Here is a 21,164-nt window from a genome sequence, read left to right on the forward strand (position 1 = left end):
TGGGTATTTATCCCATTGGATGCTGCAGCCACACCAGCACCCAGGTTCAGTGTTTAGAGGGTAGAAACCACCTAGAGTTAGGGGAGCAGCTGGAGCTGGATCCCTCTGGGTGCTGCTGGGAGGGGCTTTTGGGTGCCCTCATTGAGAGGAGGCTGCAAAGGAGATGCCAACACCTCACACACCCCAACCCTCTGCCCAAGCACCAGCTTGACCATGAGGGGCTTTGCATGGAGGGTTTATTAGTTGGACACTAATAAGGTTTAATGACCCTGGCTGGGGTAACCCAGCACCCACAGGACCTATTTAAGGTCAGCCACAGAGGTGGTGCTGCTGGTGCATGGATTCATGGGGATGTGCAGCTACATGTAGGTGTGGAAAAGGAAAAGGGGGAAAAGAATGAGATGGAGAAAGAGAAGAAGGAGACAGAGGTAAAGGAGAAAGAGACGGAGAAAAGGAGAATGAACAGGAGAATGAAAAGGATAATGATGAGGTGGAGAAAAAGAGAAAGAGAAGACAGAGATGGAGAAAAGGAGAAGGAAAAAAGAGGTGAAAAAGGAAAGCCTGCCTCTTGACCAGGATGTAGCACACCTGGGGCCATAAAGAACCATATATCCACGAAGGGATGCTGGGGACACCCATAGACCCCTCCGGTGGGATGCGGGGGGTGAGCACAACCCCCTGAGAGCAGCCAAGGGTGGGATGTGACACATGGAGCCAAGCGTCTCCTTTTGGCACCTCGGTCTCATGGCACATCCTGCGCAGGCCGGGGCAGCCCCTTCCTGCCGCAGGGGGAGGAGGAGCAGGGGTGATGCTGTGAGGGTGCTCGTGCCGGAGCTCCGGCCCCAGGACCCCGTTCTCTCCGCATGGAGGTGCCCCCATGGCTTTCCTCCGGAGACTCTTTGGCTTTGGGGAGAAGAAGAAGCCGCCGAAGCAGCACGAGCACATCAGGCGGGATGTGGACCCCGAGGAGACCTGGCTGGTGCTGGGGGAGCTGGGTGACGGAGCCTTCGGCAAGGTCTTTAAGGTAGGAGAACCCCCCCTGAACCCCCACCGGGGCCCTGAGGGGGTTGCAAATGCTTTTTCGTGCAGCTTCTGTTGTACAAGAAACCAAAAAGCCTTTAAACAGCCCCAAACGTCCAACAGGGGGTGGCGCATCCATAGGCCAGGGTCCCAACAGGGTCCATGCGCATCATCTCTGGTCCCCATCCCTGTCCCTTGGCACGGGGACAGCCACCGGCTCAGGAGCTGGACCCTTTGCTGGGGTGGTTGAAGCCTTGGTGGGGGTGAGGGGGTTGAGGTGGGATGTTCTAACCCGAAACCACGGTGAGGAGCCCGAGCGCAGCAGGAAACCCAACATCAGGTGCCTTCCGGCACCGGTGGCACGGTGATGGTCCTGTTCCTGTGGAGCCTGTCCCGGCCTCACCGCCCTCACAGGGAAGAACTGCCTTAGATCCAACCTAAATCTGCCCTGTTTCAGTTTGAACCCATCACCCTTTGTTCTGTTGCTATAGTCCCTGATGAGGAGTCCATATAGCATCCATACAAGCAGGATGCTTCATGCTCTGGGACCCACATGCAGGGTGGCATGGCCACATCTGGACCACATGTGTACCACCCACGGGGTGACCACACATCCCTCTTCATCCCATCCCTGGTGACAGTGGGGTCCCCATCTCTGTCCTGGCCTTGGTGGCACCAAGCTAAGGGGTGGGATGTGATGGGTCCAAGCTTCCCCCTCACCACAAACCATGGGGCTGCTCCTTTGGTACCCCCATCAAACCTACCCCCGTCCCAGGCACAGAACAGGGTGACGGGGGTGCTGGCGGCCGCCAAGGTCATTGATGCCCCGAGCGAGGAGGAGCTGGAGGACCATGTGGTGGAGATCGAGATCCTGGCCTGCTGCGACCACCCCAACATCACCAAGCTCCTGGATGCGTTCTACTGGGATGGGCGGCTCTGGGTGAGTGATGGTCCCACCATCAAGGCATGAACCAGGGTCTCACCAGCATCTTGGGGCTGGGGACCTCGGTCTGGAGGAGACACGTTTGCAGACCAGGGTGGGGAACTTCTCCTTGCAGATCCTGGTGGAGTTTTGTCCCGGAGGGGCCATGGATGCAGCAATTTTGGGTAAAAACCCCCCATTCTTTAATGGTTGGTACATGGCCATTGTGGGATTTGGGATGGGATGGCCAAATTCCATGGTGTGGAAGTGATTCCTGGCGCTGTGCAGCATCTCCAGCAGGGAGGATGGGTTGGGATGCACCTTCCATTGGGTACCGCGGGGTTTGGGCCTCGTTGGCAGCGGGGTTCCTTGGTGCTGATGGCAGGGCTGGAGAAGGGGCTGAGCGAGGAGCAGATCCGAGGCGCCTGCAGGCAGCTCCTGCTGGCGCTGCAGTACCTGCATGGCTGCAGCATCATCCACAGGGACATCAAGGCTGGCAACATCCTGCTCACCCTCGATGGGGACATCAAGCTGGGTGAGTGCCGGGGGTCCCGTGGGACAGAGGGATGCTCCAAGGACCATCTCCAACTGCTGCTTCCTGCTCTGCAGCTGATTTTGGGGTGTCGGCCAAGAACTCCAGCACCGTCCAGCGGCGCGTGTCCTTCATCGGCACCCCGTACTGGTAGGTGTGGGGCAGGAATGCACAGGGATGCTGGGATGAGGGAGCCCAGGGGATGCTCACAAATGGCTCTTCAACACCAGAAGCATCTCAAGGAATTGGATTGGAATCATGGAATGAACCAGGTTGGAAAATACCTATAAGATCAAGTCCAACCGTTCCCCAGCACTGCCAAGGCCACCACTAAACCACGCTGGAAGAGGATTGTTCCTCTTGCAGCCAATGATGGCTTCAGGGTGGGCTTCTTGGTAGCATGAGGCTATGCATGGAGAGGACACTTGGGGTGCTGGTGGGTTCAAGGCCTCCTGGGGTAGCATTGGAAGAGTTGGGGTTGAATCTCAGCTCTTCTCTCTGTAGGGTTGTCTCTGGGGGGAGTTGTCACCTGGGTTTGGTTTCAGGAGGAGACCAGGGCAGGGTGGACATCTTCCCCTCTGCCCCACGCACAGGATGGCCCCGGAGGTGGTGCAGTGTGAGATGTCCAAGGAGAGCCCCTACGGCTACGAGGCTGACATCTGGTCACTGGGCATCACACTGATCGAGATGGCCGAGATGGAGCCCCCCTACCACGAGCTGAACCCCCTCCGGGTGCTGCTGAAGATCACCAAGTCCCAGCCACCCACCTTGAGGCACCCCAAGAGGTGGTGAGTTCCCATGTGGAGACATCACCCAACATGGGTGACAATGGGAGACATCAGCCAATATGGGTGACAATGGGAGATGTTGTCCTATGGGGCAGCTTCTGCTCGAGCCCATGTCCAGGCAGCTGGGGTGGCCTCTTGGACCATGAATGATGCTGGTTGTGACTCCTCCAAACCCAGCCCCAGGGGTACCACAGGTCTCCCATCACACCACCTTTGCCCTCAGAAGGTGATGCTGGTGGGCATCAGGGTGCCATGGTGCTAGCAGAGCCTAAGTGTCCCTAACATCACCCCAAGGTCTGTGGGGTCCACAGTGGGGTGACAGGGACCACCCCACAGGTCTGAAGACTTCAAGGACTTCCTGAGGAGATCCCTGGAGAAGAGCCCTGAGGAGCGGTGGTCGGCCACCCAGCTCCTGCAGGTGGGCAGCACCCATTGCTACGTGCCCAGGGTGGTGGGACCCATCCCTGGTGCTGGTCCCAGTCACCTCTGTTGCTCCCACCCAGCACCCCTTCGTGGTGGGCATCTCCGACAAGCGGCCACTCCGGGAGCTGGTGGCCAAGGCCAGGGCTGATGTGCTGGAGGAGAAGAATGAGGAGGAAGGTCCCGTCCTCTTGGTGTGTGAGTAGCACCTCGCTGGGTGCGAGATCCCCCCAACCCTTCCCATGAGCTCAGTGGGTCTCATCTCTTCCCCCATTGTCCACCCCACAGCTTGGGGGGCAGGAGCATGGAGAGTCCTCCTGCCCCCCAGCACCGGGCGGTCCATTGGATGCAGTGGGGAGAGTCAGTGAGGAGCTGAGCACCTCATCTGACGTCCAGATGGTGGCAGAGCCCCGGACCAAGAAAGCATCGGACTTCTTAAAGCAGATGAGGAGAAGGTCCTCGCCCGAGCCCAGGCTCTCCATGAGGCTCCCCAAGAGGCCACCCGAGTTCCTGCAGCTGATGCGCCGCAGGTCGTTCTTTGGAGGGATGAAATCCCAGGAGGCAGTGAAGGACCAGCCTTGGCCAGAGCTGGGTGGGATGGAGGTGACGCCACTGGATGCTCCTCCAGGGACATCAGTCCCAGCAGAGGCAGGAGGAGAAGCTCAAGGGTGTCAAGAGGAGGACACCAGCCCTCTGGGGACTCACTGCAACGTGGCTGAGATCCCCTCAGGGCCACAGCAGGCAGGAGACCTTGTGGGGCTGCAAGAGCTGAAGCCAGAGCAGGTTGGACCCAAGGCAGAGCAGGTTGGGCCCAAGGCAGAGCCCCAGGAGGAAACCCAACATGCTGACACATCACCGGTGACCAAAACGCCCATGGAGGGGTGGCTTGAAGCCCAACCAAGCCCCACTTCCATCCCCAAAAGGAATACAGAAGAGGAGTCGAGCAGAGGCCCTACTTGTACCTCACTGGCCCAGCCTGCACCCATGGATGGGCACTGGTGCAGAGCCTTGGCCGTGGGGCAGCTGGTGGCAGCCCTGGACCTGTGGACCACGAGGACCAAGGCACAGAGCTTCACGTCACTGGCAGAGCATCAGCACCGGGTTACTCGGTCATTGCAAGACCTGAAGCCCGTCGCTGAGCCCATGGACCTGGGCGAGCAGGAGGTGGGGAGGAGCGAGGAGGAAGCCACAGACAGTGCTCAACCTGGGGTGGAAGCTTCTCCCAGTGAAGGGCTGGTGCCAGCAGAAGCGAAACTGGAAGAGGATGTTGTCCAAGGGTGTTTAGTTGGAGACGATAAAGCAGCGGGAGATGCAGCCAGACCTGGGGAAGGGATGCTGGAAGGAGAAGAACTGGGGACAACCTCTATAGCGTGTGCAGGACAGGGACCTGCAAGGGAGGAGGCCCAGAATTCCTCTTCGATGGAGATCCCAGGGCCTGTTGAAGAAGAAGCAGAAGAGAAAGTGGGAAACAGCCCCGGGGACAAGCCAGGAGTTGGGAATGGCTGGAAGGGGCAGCAGGAAGATGATGGAGAGCTTGGAGAAGACAGGGTGAAAATTGCTCCAGGTCCTGAAGGACCATCAAAGGATGGACCTGGAGAGGAGATGGGTGGTTTGGAGGCTCGTGGAGAGATGCCAGAGCCCCAGGAGGCCCTTGGTGGACATCCAAAGGCCACAAAAAGCGTGAGGTTCAATGCTGTCCTTGTCCGTGCCTCTTCCCAGGCATGGGCAGTGTGGGAAGTGGATCCATCCATCACAACAAAGCGTGGAGAGGAGCAGTCTGTGGAGGGACAAGGTCCAAGTGTCCTCCCTGCAGCAGCACAGACTTTGCCTGGGGAAGCCCAGGAGGTGAGAAGCTTGCAGGTGACATGGCCATGGGAAGGTGTCCCCCTTTGCATGGGCTCCCAGGTTGGGATTTTGGGTAGTTTTGGGTTGTCTTAGCTCGAAACTGTTGCTCACAGATGCAGGAACCTGCCTCGCTCCAAGTGATGGTCAAGGAACCCCCCAGGTTTGGGGTGGATGGGGAGGACATGAGAGCAACGACCACCAGAACCATCGGCAAGGCTGGGATGAGAGATGAGATGATGCGCTCTGCTCGGTGGGTGATGTGGTAACAGAGGGGCCACCAGGCATCTTCCACCTATTTCTGCCCAAGAAGGACCAGGGGCAAAGGGGAGAGGGTGCAGGAGATGGGGTTCCATGAGGGGCTCCATGTGGAGCACAAGTGCTTGATCACCAGGCTTGGAAACCCATCTGGCTCCATAGTCGGGGTCTACTCCAGCAGGAGACCATGAGCAAGCCCTTCCCTGTGTCCTCAGGGCTGTGCAGTGGGGACACATGAGGAGCCAAAACGTTGCCCAGCCCCACATCTGGTCTGTCCAGCAGCACCTTAAGGAAAGAAGAGGGGAAGATCTTCTCCCATAAGCTCTTGTGTCACCCAAGAAGAGTAGGAAAGGCTGAATGGGGAGATGCCAGGTTGGACATGGTCTAGTGTGAGGCGTCCCTGTCCATGGCAGGGGGTTGGAACTGGATGATCTCAAGGTCCTTCCCAACCCAAACCATTCTATGGAGAAGCAGCTTATGAGTATGGCCACCACGTACCCAATGGCATCTTGTTGGAGAAAGTCTTCTCCATGATGCTCACCAGGGCTGAGCTGCTCCCTTCCTTCAGCCATGCTGGGAGATAGCGAGGTGCTTCCAGGGCCACCCTCAGCCCCATCTCACCCCACACCTTCAGGCGCCAGGAGCTCCGTGAGCTGCGGGTGCTGCAGAAGGAGGAGCAGCGAGCTCGGAGCCGGCTGGAGCACAAGTTCCACCACCAGCGGGAGCAGATGTTCCGCCACATCGAGCAGGAGATGATGGTAATGGGTCCATCATCATCCCTTGGTGCCATGATATGGTCAGAAAGGGACATGTGCTGGGGTCTCGCTGTGGGAGATGTCAAGGTCTGGAGGGGTTTGGTTGCTTCTTATGGTCCCTGCAGCCCCATTGACCATATCTGCATATGGTTATAGAGCAAGAAGGAGTTCTATGACCGGGAGGTGGAGAGCTTGGAGCGGCGCCACCGGCAGCTGAAGGAGCAGCAGGAGCTCAAGTACACGGTGAAGCTGCGTGATGAGGCCAAACGCCTCAAGTCCCTCCAGGAGAAGGGCTGTGGGAGGAGGATGCAGGAGCTGAAGGGTGATAGGAGAGAGGTGAGGGTCTGGGGCAGCGCTGGCTCCTCTGGCTCTGCCACCCTGAGCATGGGCACCGGCTCCCCTGGGTGCTGGGGCCAAGTCCTGCCATTGCTCACCACAGGAGCAGCGGTTCCTGCAGCAGCAGCAGGAGGAGCTCAACGCAGCTCTGCAGAAGGTGGTCCAGGAGCACAAGAAGAAGATGCTGTCCATCGACTGGGAGTGCATCAGCAGGATCCACAGCCTCCGGAGAGGTGGGTTGGGCTGGGATGGTGGGTTCTTAGGGAGGGGAGCAGAGAGTCTGGCTGGGAGGGTTCCTGGAGGTGGTGATGGTGCTGTGGTCTCGCCCATCAGCCCGTGAGTCGGTGGTGTGGAGCATGGAGCAAGGGCACCTGCAGGAGAAGTACCAGCTCTTCAAGCAGCAGGTGAAGGAGCAGCACGCGATGCAGAGGCTGCAGCTCCGCAAGCGCCACGAGAAGGTGAGGTGGGAGCTGCTCTGCCAGCCCCATGGGGTCCCCATTCCTCTCCTGGCTCATCCTCCTGCCCCTTCCTCAGGAGATGGAGAGGATGAACCGCTTCCACCAGCTCTTGCTGGAGGAGCTGAGGAGCCAGCAGGCGCAGGAGCAGGCTCGGCTGCTCAAAAGCCAGCGCTCCACCACCAAAACCCGCCTGGCCCTCTTCAAGGACAACCTGAAGATGCAGGAGGCTCATGGGGGCAAGCAGAGGGAGAAGGCCCAGCAGGTATGAGGACCTTCTGGAGCCAGTGAGCTTCCCCAGCCCAAAGTATGGGCAGAGTAACCCAAAAGCTCCAAGCCGTGGCTTTTAGAGGATGGAGGGTGATGTGGGCTGTCCCCTACCCACAGTTCGTGCAGCAGGAGGAGAGGTGGCAGCAGCTACAGCAGCAGCAGGCTGAGAACCTGGCAGAGCTGGAGCAGATGCAGGTACAGGGGGGAATGTCCACCCTGGGCGCTTCCCACCCCTTTGCTACCTCTCCTTGAGGACTTTCCTGACCTTCCCTCTCCCAGAGTGAGAAGATGCATCTCTTGGCCGAGCAGGAGCGGCGGCAGCTGGGGCGGCTGGACCAGGAGCACGCCATGGAGCTCAGTGCGTGGAGGCAGCAGCTGGCAGCCCGCATGGAGGTGAGTGCTCCTGCAGCACGAAGCATCTCCTCCATGGGATGCTCACGATGGAGGGCTGTGATGCTGGGAACAGGCCATGGCAGTGATGCTTGTCTTCTCCAGGTGCTGGAGGAGGAGCTGGGGAATGCGCTGCTGGAGCTGCACGGTGCCCACAGCAGCACCAAGATCACCCACTGCTACCACCTCCCCTCCTGACACTGCTGCAGAGCACTGGGGAGTGAGAGCAGGCAGGTCCCACGGCTCTTCTGGGACATGGGACTGAAGGACCTCAAGAGGCAACATGGGGAACAGCAGCCCTGGGGTGCTGGGCAGGATGTGGTGTGGATCTCAGGCATTGGTGGGTCCAAGTCCACCCTCACTGTGCTGGAGGGGCTGGGGTGAAGGAGCTGCCACCTCAAATCACCCCAGAATCCCCTTGGACTCGAAGCTGTGGGTACTTCCCATGTGGATCTCCCCTCAGCTGAACTCCAGGAAATATATCCTTCATTAACAAAAGTCCCTGTTTGTGACTATTTTACTTAAAACCTCTCATCTTGTATCCCACCAGAGTGTCCTGTGCCCCCAACCTGCCCCTCATGGGCCAGCTCTCAAGGGATGGTTTAGTGGTAGACTTGGCAGTCCTGGTTGATGATCTTAAAGGTCTTTTTCAGCCTGGTTGATTCCATGATGATTCTATTCTGTGGGGGTCCCATCCTCAGCCTCAGGCCCTGAGATGCCCTCGGGGGCAGAGTTGGCAGCACCTGCACTGAGCCCTTCTCCACCCACCTCGTGAGGACCCCAGGGGCACTAATCAGCCCTAATTGCTTTGATCAGCCTCATGAGGGGCCCTGACCCACACCCAGGAGCTCCATCGGAGCTCAGCTCAAGGGCTTCAGCCCCTGCCTAAGCTGTGCTTGCAGCACTGGTCTCCTGCCTCATTGCCTCAGACCCAACCCTGACCTTCAGGCTCACTTCTCTGCTTGATCTCAGACCTGCCTCAGCACCAGGAGCTTGTGGGGTGATCTCAGCTCTTGGTCGAACCTGGCCCCCATCTCCAGGTTGGTCCTGCTCACATTGTTCAGGTGCTGGAGGACTGGGTCCTGGCTGGTGTTGCTCCCTGACTGCTCCCCAACACTCTGCTGTGTTGTTTTAACCTCTCCCCTGTTTTGGAGACTCCTCCTTCCCCACCTCAAAGGCCCATCTGCAAAGTCTGTAGCAATTTATTTATTACCTTTAAGCTCAGTATAAAAAGTAAATCGTTTTCTGGGATGAACAGGATTACAGGAGGAACTGGAGACCTGGTAATAGTCCGTGTACATTGAGTGACACAGGAGCCTTTTGGTTCACAGTGAGATGGAGGAACTTCACTACCCAGACCCAGGAAAGAACTGATGGATTGAAGATGGCAGAGCTGCAACTGTCCATCTGTATGGGTCCTAAGTTTAGGTAGGGCATCCTTGATTTAAACTTTTTCTGAGGTGCAGAGACCAGTGGGATTTCACAGCAATGGTGCTGGAGGAGAAAAACCTACCACTGATGAGAGAGTCCAGAGAGCACCAGTCATCTGAGGAGCTGAGCACACAGGGCTCAGTTGTTTTGTTTCACCAAGACATCAGACAGGTCCTCTGTGCCCTCCAGCTTCAGATTCTGGGAATAGAAAAGAAAAGCCAAGTTCAACAAAGCCAAACTCTTCCCCTCTGAGTCTGGCAAACACCCACATGGTGAAGGTTCAGAGCAATCCCAGCCTCTTCTGTCCTCATCAGCACACACAAGACCAAGGCCTCCCATCGGCTGTTGAGACCGAAATGCTCCCAATGCTCACAACAATGTGCTCACCCCTCTGCCTCCAGACTCAAGGACAAGGAGTGACAGACAGCAGTTAGGCTGGAAATGCCACAAGTGCTTAACCACAGGTACCAGCTTGATTTATGTTCACCAGGAGCGTGAAACCAGGACTTGAGAAATCCTGATGTAGCAAGAAAACGGCTCTTCTCCCATATCTCCTGTGTCCACACTGTGCTTACCTTCTCATTTGCCAGATGCAAGAGGCAGGCGAAGGCTAAGGGGACGGACAGGTTTTTAGCCATCCCAGAAGGCAGCCTACAGAAGAGAAGGAGGTTAGGATGGCCAGAGCCTACTGCAACCCAATGGATGGAGCGTGCCTGCAAGGACCAGGTCACCAGAGATTGGCTCCTCCCCAGGGATCTGTGTTTTCTCTACCTTTCCCCTCCCACTAGCAACAATTTCCCCAGCTGAATGCAAGCCAAGAACTCCCTCAGGCTTCAGGTAGGTTGTAACAGAGACAGAGGGGTTGGTGTTTGCCTGAGCTCAGCTGAAGTGTGGCCCCAATCTTCAGCCCAGCCTTTTTTAGGGCCTCTACCTGTGAAACAGATCCTTTGTGATGCTGCTGAAGACCTTCTCTCCTGCTACTGCTGAGGCATCCTCCTCTTTCTCTGCATCCTCCATCTATTTAGGAAAAAGACAGACACTGCTGAGACAGACTTTGCTTGCCAGTATTCACCTTGTTTTCAGAGAGAAACCACTCCCAGTTACACTCTGTTTCTCCTTCCTGGCCATCCCATAGGAGCAAGACTACTAGAAAGGAACTGCTGCTCAACCTGCCCAGGGCTGCCTCTGCAGGAGTTAAGCTCAGTTACCTGCAGGGCTTCTCTTGTCATCAGGCCTATTGAGAGACCTGGCTCCCCCTGCACTCACCTCTGCTGCTGCTGTTTCTTTCCCCTTTCCATCAGTCAAGAGGTTCCACATGTTCTTCTTCAATGTCTTCATGTCCATTTTCTTGGCTGTCTTTGCATACTGAATTGCTATCTTGTTGACCTGAGGAGCAGAAGTCCAGGGTGAGTCGAGAGCAACTGAGCAGAAGCAGGAGCACTGTCCTCAATAAGAACCACAGGAACAATCAGAACATGGTTCTCCTTGGGAACAACAGTGAATGTTCTCTGACTGCTAAGCCTTTGATTAATTCCCTCCTCTTACACAAGGGTTCATCTGGGCACAAAGCACCCAGTAGCAAACCCAGGAGATCCTACACCAGGGAAACTGGTGTCTCAGGACTTCCAACCACCCGAGGTGGTGAAAGGCTTTGCTCCAGACCTGCCCAATGAGCAATTCACTCAGTGACAACACAAATCTTTACCTTCTGGGGTTCAGCAACGAGGTTCAGCTCTCCGTATGTTGTGATATCGGCAAGCCTGTTAAGCTCAGCTTCTGGAACCTCAGGGTGGACAGTAAGGTTGAACTCCCCTGTCGGGCCCATGAATTGAACTGGGTCATTGTCATCATCACTGTCTGCAGCCTGATGAAGAAGAAAGAGCAGTGAGGCCGCACAGAGACATCTCTGAGAAGCCAGAGGTGTCCTGCACTGAGATAACACCACCCTCTCAGGTTGGTGGTGATACCTGCCCACCTTCCCCATGGAACATGTTCTTATTCAGCTTCTCCCCACAGCACTTAGGCTGGGCTAAGGCTAAACATGAGGGAGATCTAGAGTGCAGAATACCAAAGGACAACAGGAAAGACAACAGAGATGAAGGGTTTTCCTGCAAGTGTGGGACCAGCTGAGACTTGTCACAAATGCACTCAGGAAGCAGCACTGGCCTGGCCAAAAGCTGAAGCTTGAGAAGAAATCTCTTTCAATGATAGCTCGAAAGAGTTGGGAGCAAACCTCACTGTGTGGAGATGACTCTGGAGGTGAGCAATGGCATTTGCTCCTGCTTTAGGGCACTGGAATGGAATTTCTGCAGCAAACTGACTGGCAAACACCAAGGGCAGAGAGTTTAGTTGATGTCGTTGGTAAGGGGACATGGACACAGCTTCTTCCCAAGTGATTCCCATCACACATCAAATACAGGCACCAGAAAGCAAGCTTCTTATTCCAGTTACCTGCAGCGCAGGGCAGAAGTTGGAGGTGTCATTGGGGTTGTTGTAGTCGTATTCGCCGATCTCGTCTTCATGATCCAAGCTTTCTGGCTGAGACATCCTGCAGAGCTACCAGGACAAGAGCAGGGGTCAGCAAAGGAAAAACTCCAAATATTGCCCAAGCAGTACCTGCACCTTCTTTCTTCATCACCTCCCCTTTTCCCAGCCTGTTGGCTCTTCCTCCTCCTCACACACCAGCCCTCTAGCAAGCCCCCAGCTAAGCAGAGCCACTCCAGCATCCACAAGTGTGTGTCAGTTCACTGAGAGACAGGGTGGTTCTTCTCCAGCCCTAAGGAGCATCCCAAAGCACTTCAAGCACTTGGTGGAGAGTGGTTTTGTGCATAGAATCATTGCCAACAGGCTTTTAGAGAAGACTCTTACCTTAAAAGCTGGTTTGAGGTACAGCTGGAGAATGGTGTTAGGGTCATAGTTGAAGTCTGTGGGAAGCGTGGTGCTCTTCACGTTCTGGCTTTCCAGAATGGATTTGGCTAGAGTTATAGATGCCTGAGGGATGTAATAAATGCCATTGTCCATGAGCTGTCCACTACTCACAAACACACAATAAGTGCTTTGAACACAGGTCTTTGTCTGTGTTAGGGAAGAAGCAGACTGAACCACACAATGTTCTAACTCTAAGTGATTAATTCTATTTAAAACTTACTTATTTAAGCTAAATAATTAATATCTCATCCTGAAAGGGGGCAAGTTCTAAGATGTGTGCGAGGAGGAGTTCACACTGGTCCAGCTGGTGCACCCACAGGTTTCTGTGCAGCACACTGGGACATGGAGCTGGATCCATGGGGTCTTTTTAACTGGGAGGGTATAAGCCAGGAGGAATCCAGCCTGATTCTCCATCCTACGGTGGGTAAACCCCTCAACTTGTAAGGTGACCTGGAATCAGAGGACTCCAAGGTTACAGAGCCAGTTTCACAGGAGCCATTTGCAGATGGCAGTTGCCAGCCACACTGATATGGTAAAAGAGAGAGCAGAAAGAGGCAGAAACTCAGCACGTGCCTTGGTCTTACGGAAATACACCTCAAAGTCAATATCTTCATCAAAGTCTATTTCGAACGCTTTCTTTGCATTCCTTTTCCTGGTCTCTTTTTCAGACTCAGCCTCTGCAGCAGAAAGGAAGGAAACTGTCAGTGCTTTGTGACAGAGTAAGAACCACAAGCTCGCTCCTAACTTGAGCACCTGCTCCACACAGAAAGGTCACCTACAAGGACTTTCCTCTTTGTTGTGGGAAAGCAACAAGTGGTGTTCTCAGCTTCACGTTTTAAAGGGATCGGTATCTTTTTATAGAAGCAGAAAGTGAAATTTAATCTTTGGGGCTTATGCAGGAGGTGGGAAACAACAGCAGGAGCTGTATTAGTGCTAATACCTCCTGTTGCTGCAGTGAGACACCCCCTCAACTTTGGGCATCATTAACAAGCCCAAACACTAGAGAACACTTTAGAAGGATCGGCATGTGGCTGAGAGCCTTTGTGGTGTCTGAACTCCATCCTGCTTCCCAGCTGGCTAGAACAGAGCCAGGCAGGCTTGTCCCCTTCTTTACTGTCCCTGCTTTATGAGTCAGATGCTGCCCAACTCCAAAGGGAAGCAGGACCTGGCAGCACATGAGCTGCTGTCTCTACATACATACGCTTGTGCCGAGGTCTGAAGCGCCAGTGCTCTGGGCCAGCCCACGTCAACAGAGTCCGGGGACTGAAGTAGGAATATTCCCCTGGTTTCATGGAGACATAATAGCACATGGTCCCAATGTCTCCCGTTCCAAAAGAAGCTGTGTCAGTTCTGGAAAGAGCACACATGCTGCTGAGTGAAATCATTCCTTTGGCACACACAGGCCCTGAGTGTGCAGTCAACATCCAGATCAGCTCTGTAAGGACATCGCCTGCTCTCTCTGTGCAGGACTTTAATCTATGGAGTCCGTGAGGCTGCTGCAGAAACAGAGATGGATTTGCCAAAGGGCAGGCTGGAAACTGGGGAGCAGAGAAGCAACCAAATGTGACCACACAAAAAGGTCCTCTTCGAGAGCAGAGATGTTACTGTAATGTATACCTGGAGGTACCCAAAGCTTGCAGAGAAAGCAGCTATAGCCAGGAGGGAAACATGTACACAGGAATGAAAGATTCCCCAGGGAGCTGCCAGCAGTTGTCACTTGCTCTCAAAGCAAAGCCATAGATTCTCAGTGTCTACTTACCCCTTCCCCTGGCAGACTGTTCCGAAGGAGTTGAGGTTTTCTGTGAATTCCCCAATCTTGTCTGTCGCTGTATTCCTGGGGGAGTCAGAATTGAAGTCATCACCTGGCAGGATGGGAGCACAGTCTTCCACATCACTGTCGACCTCTGTGTTGATATCGAACACTTGGTCACTCTTCTTGAATTTATCCAACAGGGCTGACACTGACTGTAGGAGAAGAAGGTGCTCAGGAAAACAGAGGCCAGCAGTGGTCCTGCAGCACAATACCCCACTGCTCCATGTATCTCAGAGATCGCTTTGGAGGTGAGCATGGATACAAGCCAAGGATCCCACCCAGCCCAGAGCTAACAAACATACCTCATCCTGGGATTCAGCATCCCACTTTGTAAACTGGAAACCAGCCAGTGAAGAGCAGATGGGGCGTTTTTCAGTGCACTGTGCTAGAAGGGCTAGAGACAAGGAGAGCAAGGGGGAGAGATAAAACATAGGATGAAGGAACCAGCAGCAAAAACAAGCACCAGGCATTTAATAATTCTTAAAGTCACATATGTAGGCAGCTCTTCCTGCATGTAGGGCAGTGCAGGGCTCACTGAAAAAGCAGCTGGTCTCATTTCTCAGCAGAGAGTTTCATTGCTACCCTAACTCCAGGGTGGGCATAGCACTGGGAATGTTATCAGAGCAGTGGGGTTTGGTAGTTATGTACAGGCTCAAAACACTCTGTGGCCAGCAGGTCAGGGAGGAGATTCTCTCCCTCTGCTGTGCTCTGGGGAGACCCCCCCCGCAGTCCTGATCCAGCTCTGGGGCAACAGCACAAGAGGGACGTGGAGCTGCTGGAGCGAGGCCAGAGGAGGCCCCGGAGCTGCTGCGAGGGCTGGAGCAGCTCTGCTCTGGAGCCAGGCTGAGAGAGCTGGGCTGGGGCAGCCTGGAGAAGAGAAGGCTCCTGAAGGGGAGACCTTAGAGCAGCTCCAGTGCCTAAAGGGGCTCCAGGAAACCTGGAGAGGGGCTTTGGACAAGGGATGTAGGGACAGGCCAAGGAGAATGGCTTTAACCTGCCGGAGGGGAGATTGAGAGGAGCTCTTAGGCAGAAGCTCTTCCCTGTGAGGGTGCTGAGGCACTGGCACAGGGTGCCCAGAGAAGCTGTGGCTGCCCCATCCCTGGCAGTGTTCAAGGCCACGTTGGACGCAGGGGCTTGGAGCAACCTGCTCTAGTGGAAGGTGTCCCTGCCCATGGCAGGGGGTTGGAAGTGGATGAGCTTTAAGCTCCCTTCCAACCCAAACCATTATAGGATTCTATAAGGTCAGTCCTTAACCTGGAGCACACTAATCTCAACTGCAGCACAGCTCAGACCAGCTATCCACGCTGTGTGACAGATCTGCTTTAGACCTGCAGTGATCTAACACCTACAAAGGTCCTGTTTTCCAGCTGTTTCACTAGCAGTGGTGCCACAGGGTAGCCAAGCAGTCAAACAAAAGCACGAGTCAAGCTGGCTGAGACTAAAAGGAGCACACTTGGGAGATTAAAAGGATGGAAAGGTCTGGATTTTGCTTAGCAGTTACCAGCACTCACGCTTTAAATCCATCACTTTCACAGGGTTGGTGTTTGGCAGTGTGAGAGTCTCTGAGGAAGGGAGAGGGATGATCTCTGAGTCGAAGAGGAGCTCGCAGCGGCAGTCCTGGGTACGCAGCCCAATGAGGAAAACTCCAGCTGTGCTGCACTCATCGAACGATGCTGCTGTTTTCTGGAACATGGGATCAATCTGCAGGTGTGGAATGAAGCAGAGAATCAGGCAATGGAGTAGATGGAAGGGGTGAAGCAGGTTTCTGCAGGAGTGTTGTGATTTAAGGCCAGCTGGTAACTCAGAACCCCACTCACGGAGGGATGGGGAGGACAATGGAAAGGGTGTAAATCCCACGGGTTGAGATAAGAACAGTCCAGTAACCAAGGTACAAGACAAAACTACTACTGCTCCCACCAATAATAATAATGATAAGGGAAATAACAAGGGGAGAGGATATAATTGCTCACCACGCGCTGACCAATACCCAGCCCGACCCAAGCAGCGATCTGGGCCTTCCAGGTAACTCCCCCCAGTTTCTATACTGGGCATGACGTGCTGTGGGATGGAATACCCCTTTGGCTAGCTTGGGTCAGGTGTCCTGTCTCTGCTTCCTCCCGGCTTCCTGTGCCCCTCCTCACTGGCAGAGCATGAGACTAAAAGCCCTTGATCAGAGTAAACATTACTGAGCAACAACTAAAACCATCGCTGTGTTATCAGTGTTGTTCTCAGGCTAAAAGTCAAAACCACAGCACTGCACCAGCTACGGAGAAGGAGAAAAATGACTGTTACAGCTGAACCCAGGACAAGTTGACTTTGAAACACAGAGCTGAAGGGAGAAAGACCCATGCATGTCAGGGTCATGTGGGGGCTGGTCTCTGCTCCCAGGGAACAAGGGATGGGACAAGAGGAAACGGCCTCAAGCTGCACCAGGGCAGGTTTAGATGGAGCTGAGGAACAATTCCTTCCCCAGAGGGTGCTCAGGCATTGGAACAGGCTGCCCAGGGCAGGGCTGGAGTCACCGTCCCTGCAAGTGTTCACACACCGTGTAGCCGAGGCCCTCAGTGCCATGGGTTAGTGGTGGCCTTGGCAGTGCTGGGGAACGGTTGGACTTGGCGATCTTAAAGGTCTTTTCCAACCTGGTTGATTCTGCGATTCCATGTTTTTCAGCAAGGGGAAACCTCTCCCAGCTGCCTCACGCAGGAGAAACATCCATGACCAGACATACCCTTGCTCTAATAGGAGGATTCACAGATGTACACGTGACCGTTAGAGCCCAAGAGAGGAATGCACACTAAGAAATGAGAAGGATGAGGTGACATCTCCTTTCCTCCCCCAGAACACGGCTGCTGCCGCAGCCCCCCTCCACCCACCTCGCATCTGCGATTAGCCTCCGACACATTGATGTTGTTCAGGTTCGTCTCGATGGTTTTGAACGAGTGCTTCTTCTTTGCCTGAACTCTCTTGACAGTCCCAGGAGCTGGACTGTCTTCTAAAAGGAAAAGAAGAACAAGCTACACTCAGAAAACTCACTGAAATACCCTACGGAGGGATAGCAGAGCTTTTACTTCAGGTTGTAAGACAAACACACAAAACCCAGTGGGTATGAAGTTAGCTGGTGTCTCTTAGCAGGATCCATCAATGTTTCAACTTAAACAGGGGAAGTTAAAGTTAGATCTAAGGAAGAAGTTCTTTACTGTAAGGGTGGTGAGGTGCTGGCACAGGGTGCCCAGAGAAGTGGTGAATACTCCATCCCTGGCAGTGTTCAAGGCCAGGTTGGACAGAGCCTTGGGTGATGTGGTCTGGCATAAGGTATCCCTGCCTCTGTCAGGGTGTTGGAACTGGATGATCTTTAGGTCCTTTCCAACCCAAACCATTCTATAATTCATTGGTCGGATGCTGTGTTTCTTTTTATGGACTATTTTATCTTCACAGCATGGGTTTTGTTTCAAAGCCTCTTTAGTGAGATGCTTCATTCTTAATGTTTCAGATTAGGCCACCTTTGGTTTACATTCAGATCTGATGGGTCCAATGGTTGAATACAGGATTGAGGTGAGATTCAGGGTCTCACCTCAGCCCTCCCTGCTCAAGGGAAATGTACTCTGAGATGTACAAAGTGTTTCCAAATTCACATGTGCTATGTAAGTACACCAACATTTCTCCTCTGTGCAGGTGGAACAGTAACAGTTCAACAGAAAAGAGCGAAAGGCACACCTTCTCCCGGGCTGTCCACGGAGTTTTTGGGTGCTGGGTCCTTGCTCAAGCCTCCAAGCACTTTGTACGTGTCCGCATGAATCGCATCCACACGCACGGAGTAAATCTTGGCGCTGGCATCAAGCGTGCCTGCTGCTACCTGAGAGGAGGGACAAAGAGGTGGGTTTTAGTTAGGAAGGAAGAAGTCTCCTCTAGAAGATGTGGAGCTGCAGACCCGAATGTCTGGATGTAGTACAAGCAAAAACCTCTGCACTGATTCCCATCCCTTCCTCAATTTCATCAACAAGACAGCTAGCTCAGGGGTTCCTCAAGGCCGCTGCCATTTGTTCATTCACCCAGGAATCCAGTTCTCCCCCCTAGCATCAGTCAACTATTACAGTGAGGAAGTCTTTGTCCCAGCAAATTCTTCCAGGATCAAAATTAGACTGGGAATTAACCACACTAACTTCCTTTCTTTTCCAGCCTTGTTTTGTTATTGGTTGTTATCAGCCATTCTTTTCCTCAGAAGCTTCATAAGTCTGACTTTTAAATAAGCACTCATTTTGAAGGACCATCACTGAAAGCCTTAAATTTCTGTGGTACAAAAGGATTCCACACTGTGCTGCCTCTAAAAGGTATTTTTAACACCCAGCTCAGTTACCTTGGTATTATTTGAGGTTTGTTATTGACTAAACTTCAGACTAAATGCCCGTTGGAAACAAAGCACCTCCACGACCAGGCAGTGATTCCTCTCACCTTGAAGTTGGTCAGCTCAGAATCCTTCTGTTTCAGGATGTCTGCCATATAATCTATCAGGTGTAAGCCAAAGGCATTCTTCGTGGTGATTTTCTGAAACAAAGCACAGCTCAGAACTGATCCCCTGGCAAATGATGTGTCCAAAGTGTCTGATCCCTCATCCCACGGGGCATTTCCAGCAGGATATGGTCAGTTCCACGTCCTGCTTAGTTACTGCTGGGGAGGCAGCAACAGAAGCCTGTGGTTTGGCTCAGGGACATGGCTCAGAGGGCTTGGATAGAGAATAACCACAGGCTCAAGGAGTTGAAACCCCCTCCCAGGTGGCCTTGGGACCGCTGCCAGCAGCGGTGCGAGAGGGGCCGGCCCGGGAGCCCCGACTCACGTTCTCGGTGGAGAGCTTGATGCAGGTGCTGTAGTGATCCGCGATCTGGCTGTGGCTCCACTGCGGGCCTGCCTGCGCCTGCCTGCGGGAGACACGGCTGTTCGGGGGCCCTCCTCCTCCACCCTACCCGCCTCGCATCCCCCCGCACCGGGCCCGTACCTGGGGGAGGCGAGGCCCAGCGGCGAGTCGCTGCTGCTGAGATGGAGGTCGGTGGCTTTCGAGCGCCGGCGCTGCCGCCTCTCCCGTTCATCATCGTTGCCGGGGCACTCGGCCAGCACGGGGGTGCCGGTGCTGCCCAGGGGCCGCGGGGCCGGGGTTGGGGTACTCATCCTCTCACGGTGGGGCCGGGACCGGCCGCGCCGCCTCAGGCCGGGGAGCAGCCACCGATAGCCCCGCCCACTCCTCTCCTCACAGGCCAATCCGCGCGCGGCCCGCCCGCCCGGGGGCCAATCGGAACGCGCGGCGCTCCGCCCCGCCCCTCCGGGTTTGAATCGGTGCGCGCGCAGGGGAGCGCGTAACGGCCGCGGCGGGGTGAGGGCCCTCCTGAGGCGGCGGCGCCGGGCGCTGTGAAGGCTCCGGTGCGGGGATGCGGGGTGCGAACCGCTGCCCCGCACATCCGCAGTGTGCCCCGAAGCCCTCCCTAGAGCTCTGTGGGTTCCTGGGTGTACCACAGGGGTCTTTGGGCTGTACGCTCGCAGTCTGGACAGCAGCTCCTGTCAGCCTGATGGTGTGTGGGGTGTGATGGAGCCCCCATCCTGCCCCGCACTGCAGCCTCTCTCCCAGCCTGGCTCAGGAGCGGTGCTCAGTGGGAGCAGGAGCAGCTCCTGCCTGGCTGCGGTGAGGCTGGTAAGTGAGGAGCCAGCGGAGCTTCCTAAACCTGATCCCTTGCTTTGACCATGGCAGCCTGTGTTTGTGTGCAGGATTCCATGAAGACCAGAAGCACCCCACTTCCACATCAGCTTTTCACCATCTCCCCAGCTCTCAGCAGATTGGGTCAGGTCAGTATGGCTTTGGTTTCCCTGCAGGAAAAGTTTGCTGGGGAAGGCTGTTGCTCCTCAGCTTTCCTTATCCCAGCAGAGCTGTGTCCTGATGTGCCAGATTCCTTAAAGGTTGTAGTGAGGTTGTTTGTCTCTGCTCCCAAGGAACAAGGGATGGGACAAGAGGAAACGGCCTCAAGCTGCACCAGGGGAGGTTTAGATGGAGCTGAGGAACAATTCCTTCCCCAGAGGGTGCTCAGGCATTGGAACAGGCTGCCCAGGGCAGGGCTGGAGTCACCGGCCCTGCAAGTGTTCACACCCCGTGTAGCCGAGGCCTCAGTGCCATGGGTTAGTGGTGGCCTTGGCAGTGCTGGGAATGGTTGGACTTTATGCTCTTAAAGGTCTTTTCCAACCTGGTTGATTCCATGGCTCCAGCACAGTGGCTGGCTGCAGGCAGAGGGGACCTTAGCATGGTGAGCAGTCTGAGGGCTGAGCTGTGTGTCTGAGGCATGGCTGCATGAGAGGGAGATGACCTTTGAAGGTGCCCTTCCAACCCATGTTATTCAATGATTCTATGGTCATGACCCCATAGCTGATGGGAAGAGCAGCTTCTTCTCCAGTGCCACCACGCAGTAGAGAAGCTTTTCCAGCCCTACCACGCCAGCATTCCCAGTGTTATTCCCCTGAGGGGGGGTGAAGAGGCAGCTGCCCTATTCCTTCATGATGGAGTTAGGTGCTGGGGACTGCGATGCTGCTGCAGTTGCATGTCTGAGTTTTTCCCAGTCACAAAGTGCTCTTCCAGCCTGAACCACTGGATGGAGCAGGAGGAAAAGATGTGGTTTGATCTCTACATTTCTTAGGAGCTGGGGAAATGTGAGTTGTTCCCTGCTGAGCCAGCCAAGGGGTGGCTGTGCCATGGGCCAGCTCCTGCCCTGGCTCCAACCACCCCAAAAATGGCCAAAGGATAAGCTTGTGGAGACTGGCGTTTGCTCCTAAGCACAGCTCGAGTGCCCGTGGGAGGCCCAGGGCACTTCTTACAGCCACACGGGACTTGCGTGGGGAACAGAAACCCTGTAGGGCTTTTTTATGTCCCCAAATGACTCCAGGTCTGAGCGAAAGGGTCTGACCCCTTCCCTTGTCTGTTCCAGCTGGGCCAGACTGAAATGGAAAGGCTGTAAAACCCGGTTTGTGTTTTG

At 54.9% G+C, this 21,164-nt stretch overlaps 2 protein-coding genes across 2 annotated transcripts; one reads left to right on the forward strand and one right to left on the reverse strand.

The window, feature by feature from the left end:
* Positions 1–877: 877 nt before the first annotated feature.
* On the forward strand, positions 878–8,486 carry LOC115618462 (serine/threonine-protein kinase 10-like). Its single transcript, XM_030510041.1, has 18 exons — positions 878–1,024; positions 1,796–1,960; positions 2,079–2,127; positions 2,328–2,477; positions 2,552–2,624; positions 3,068–3,262; positions 3,599–3,680; positions 3,766–3,876; positions 3,971–5,527; positions 5,641–5,777; positions 6,417–6,540; positions 6,694–6,873; positions 6,977–7,106; positions 7,207–7,331; positions 7,408–7,593; positions 7,716–7,793; positions 7,878–7,991; positions 8,094–8,486. The coding sequence occupies exons 1-18, from the start codon at positions 878–880 to the stop codon at positions 8,184–8,186; spliced, it is 3,696 nt and encodes a 1,231-aa protein (XP_030365901.1). The 3' UTR covers positions 8,187–8,486.
* Positions 8,487–9,172: 686 nt separating this feature from the next.
* On the reverse strand, positions 9,173–19,395 carry NCAPH (non-SMC condensin I complex subunit H). The gene is made up of 17 exons (XM_030510050.1): positions 19,151–19,395; positions 18,992–19,073; positions 18,610–18,702; positions 17,875–18,013; positions 17,034–17,152; positions 15,672–15,861; positions 14,463–14,554; positions 14,107–14,312; positions 13,549–13,697; positions 12,921–13,024; positions 12,288–12,410; positions 11,871–11,975; positions 11,125–11,283; positions 10,686–10,805; positions 10,351–10,436; positions 9,995–10,070; positions 9,173–9,617 (listed from the first exon to the last, which is right to left on the reverse strand). The coding sequence occupies exons 1-17, from the start codon at positions 19,318–19,320 to the stop codon at positions 9,558–9,560; spliced, it is 2,073 nt and encodes a 690-aa protein (XP_030365910.1). The 5' UTR covers positions 19,321–19,395; the 3' UTR covers positions 9,173–9,557.
* Between the last annotated feature and the right edge of the window lie 1,769 nt (positions 19,396–21,164).

The sequence above is a fragment of the Strigops habroptila genome, chromosome 21, assembly GCF_004027225.2.
Source record: "Strigops habroptila isolate Jane chromosome 21, bStrHab1.2.pri, whole genome shotgun sequence".
Classification (NCBI taxonomy): Eukaryota; Metazoa; Chordata; class Aves; order Psittaciformes; family Psittacidae; genus Strigops; species Strigops habroptila.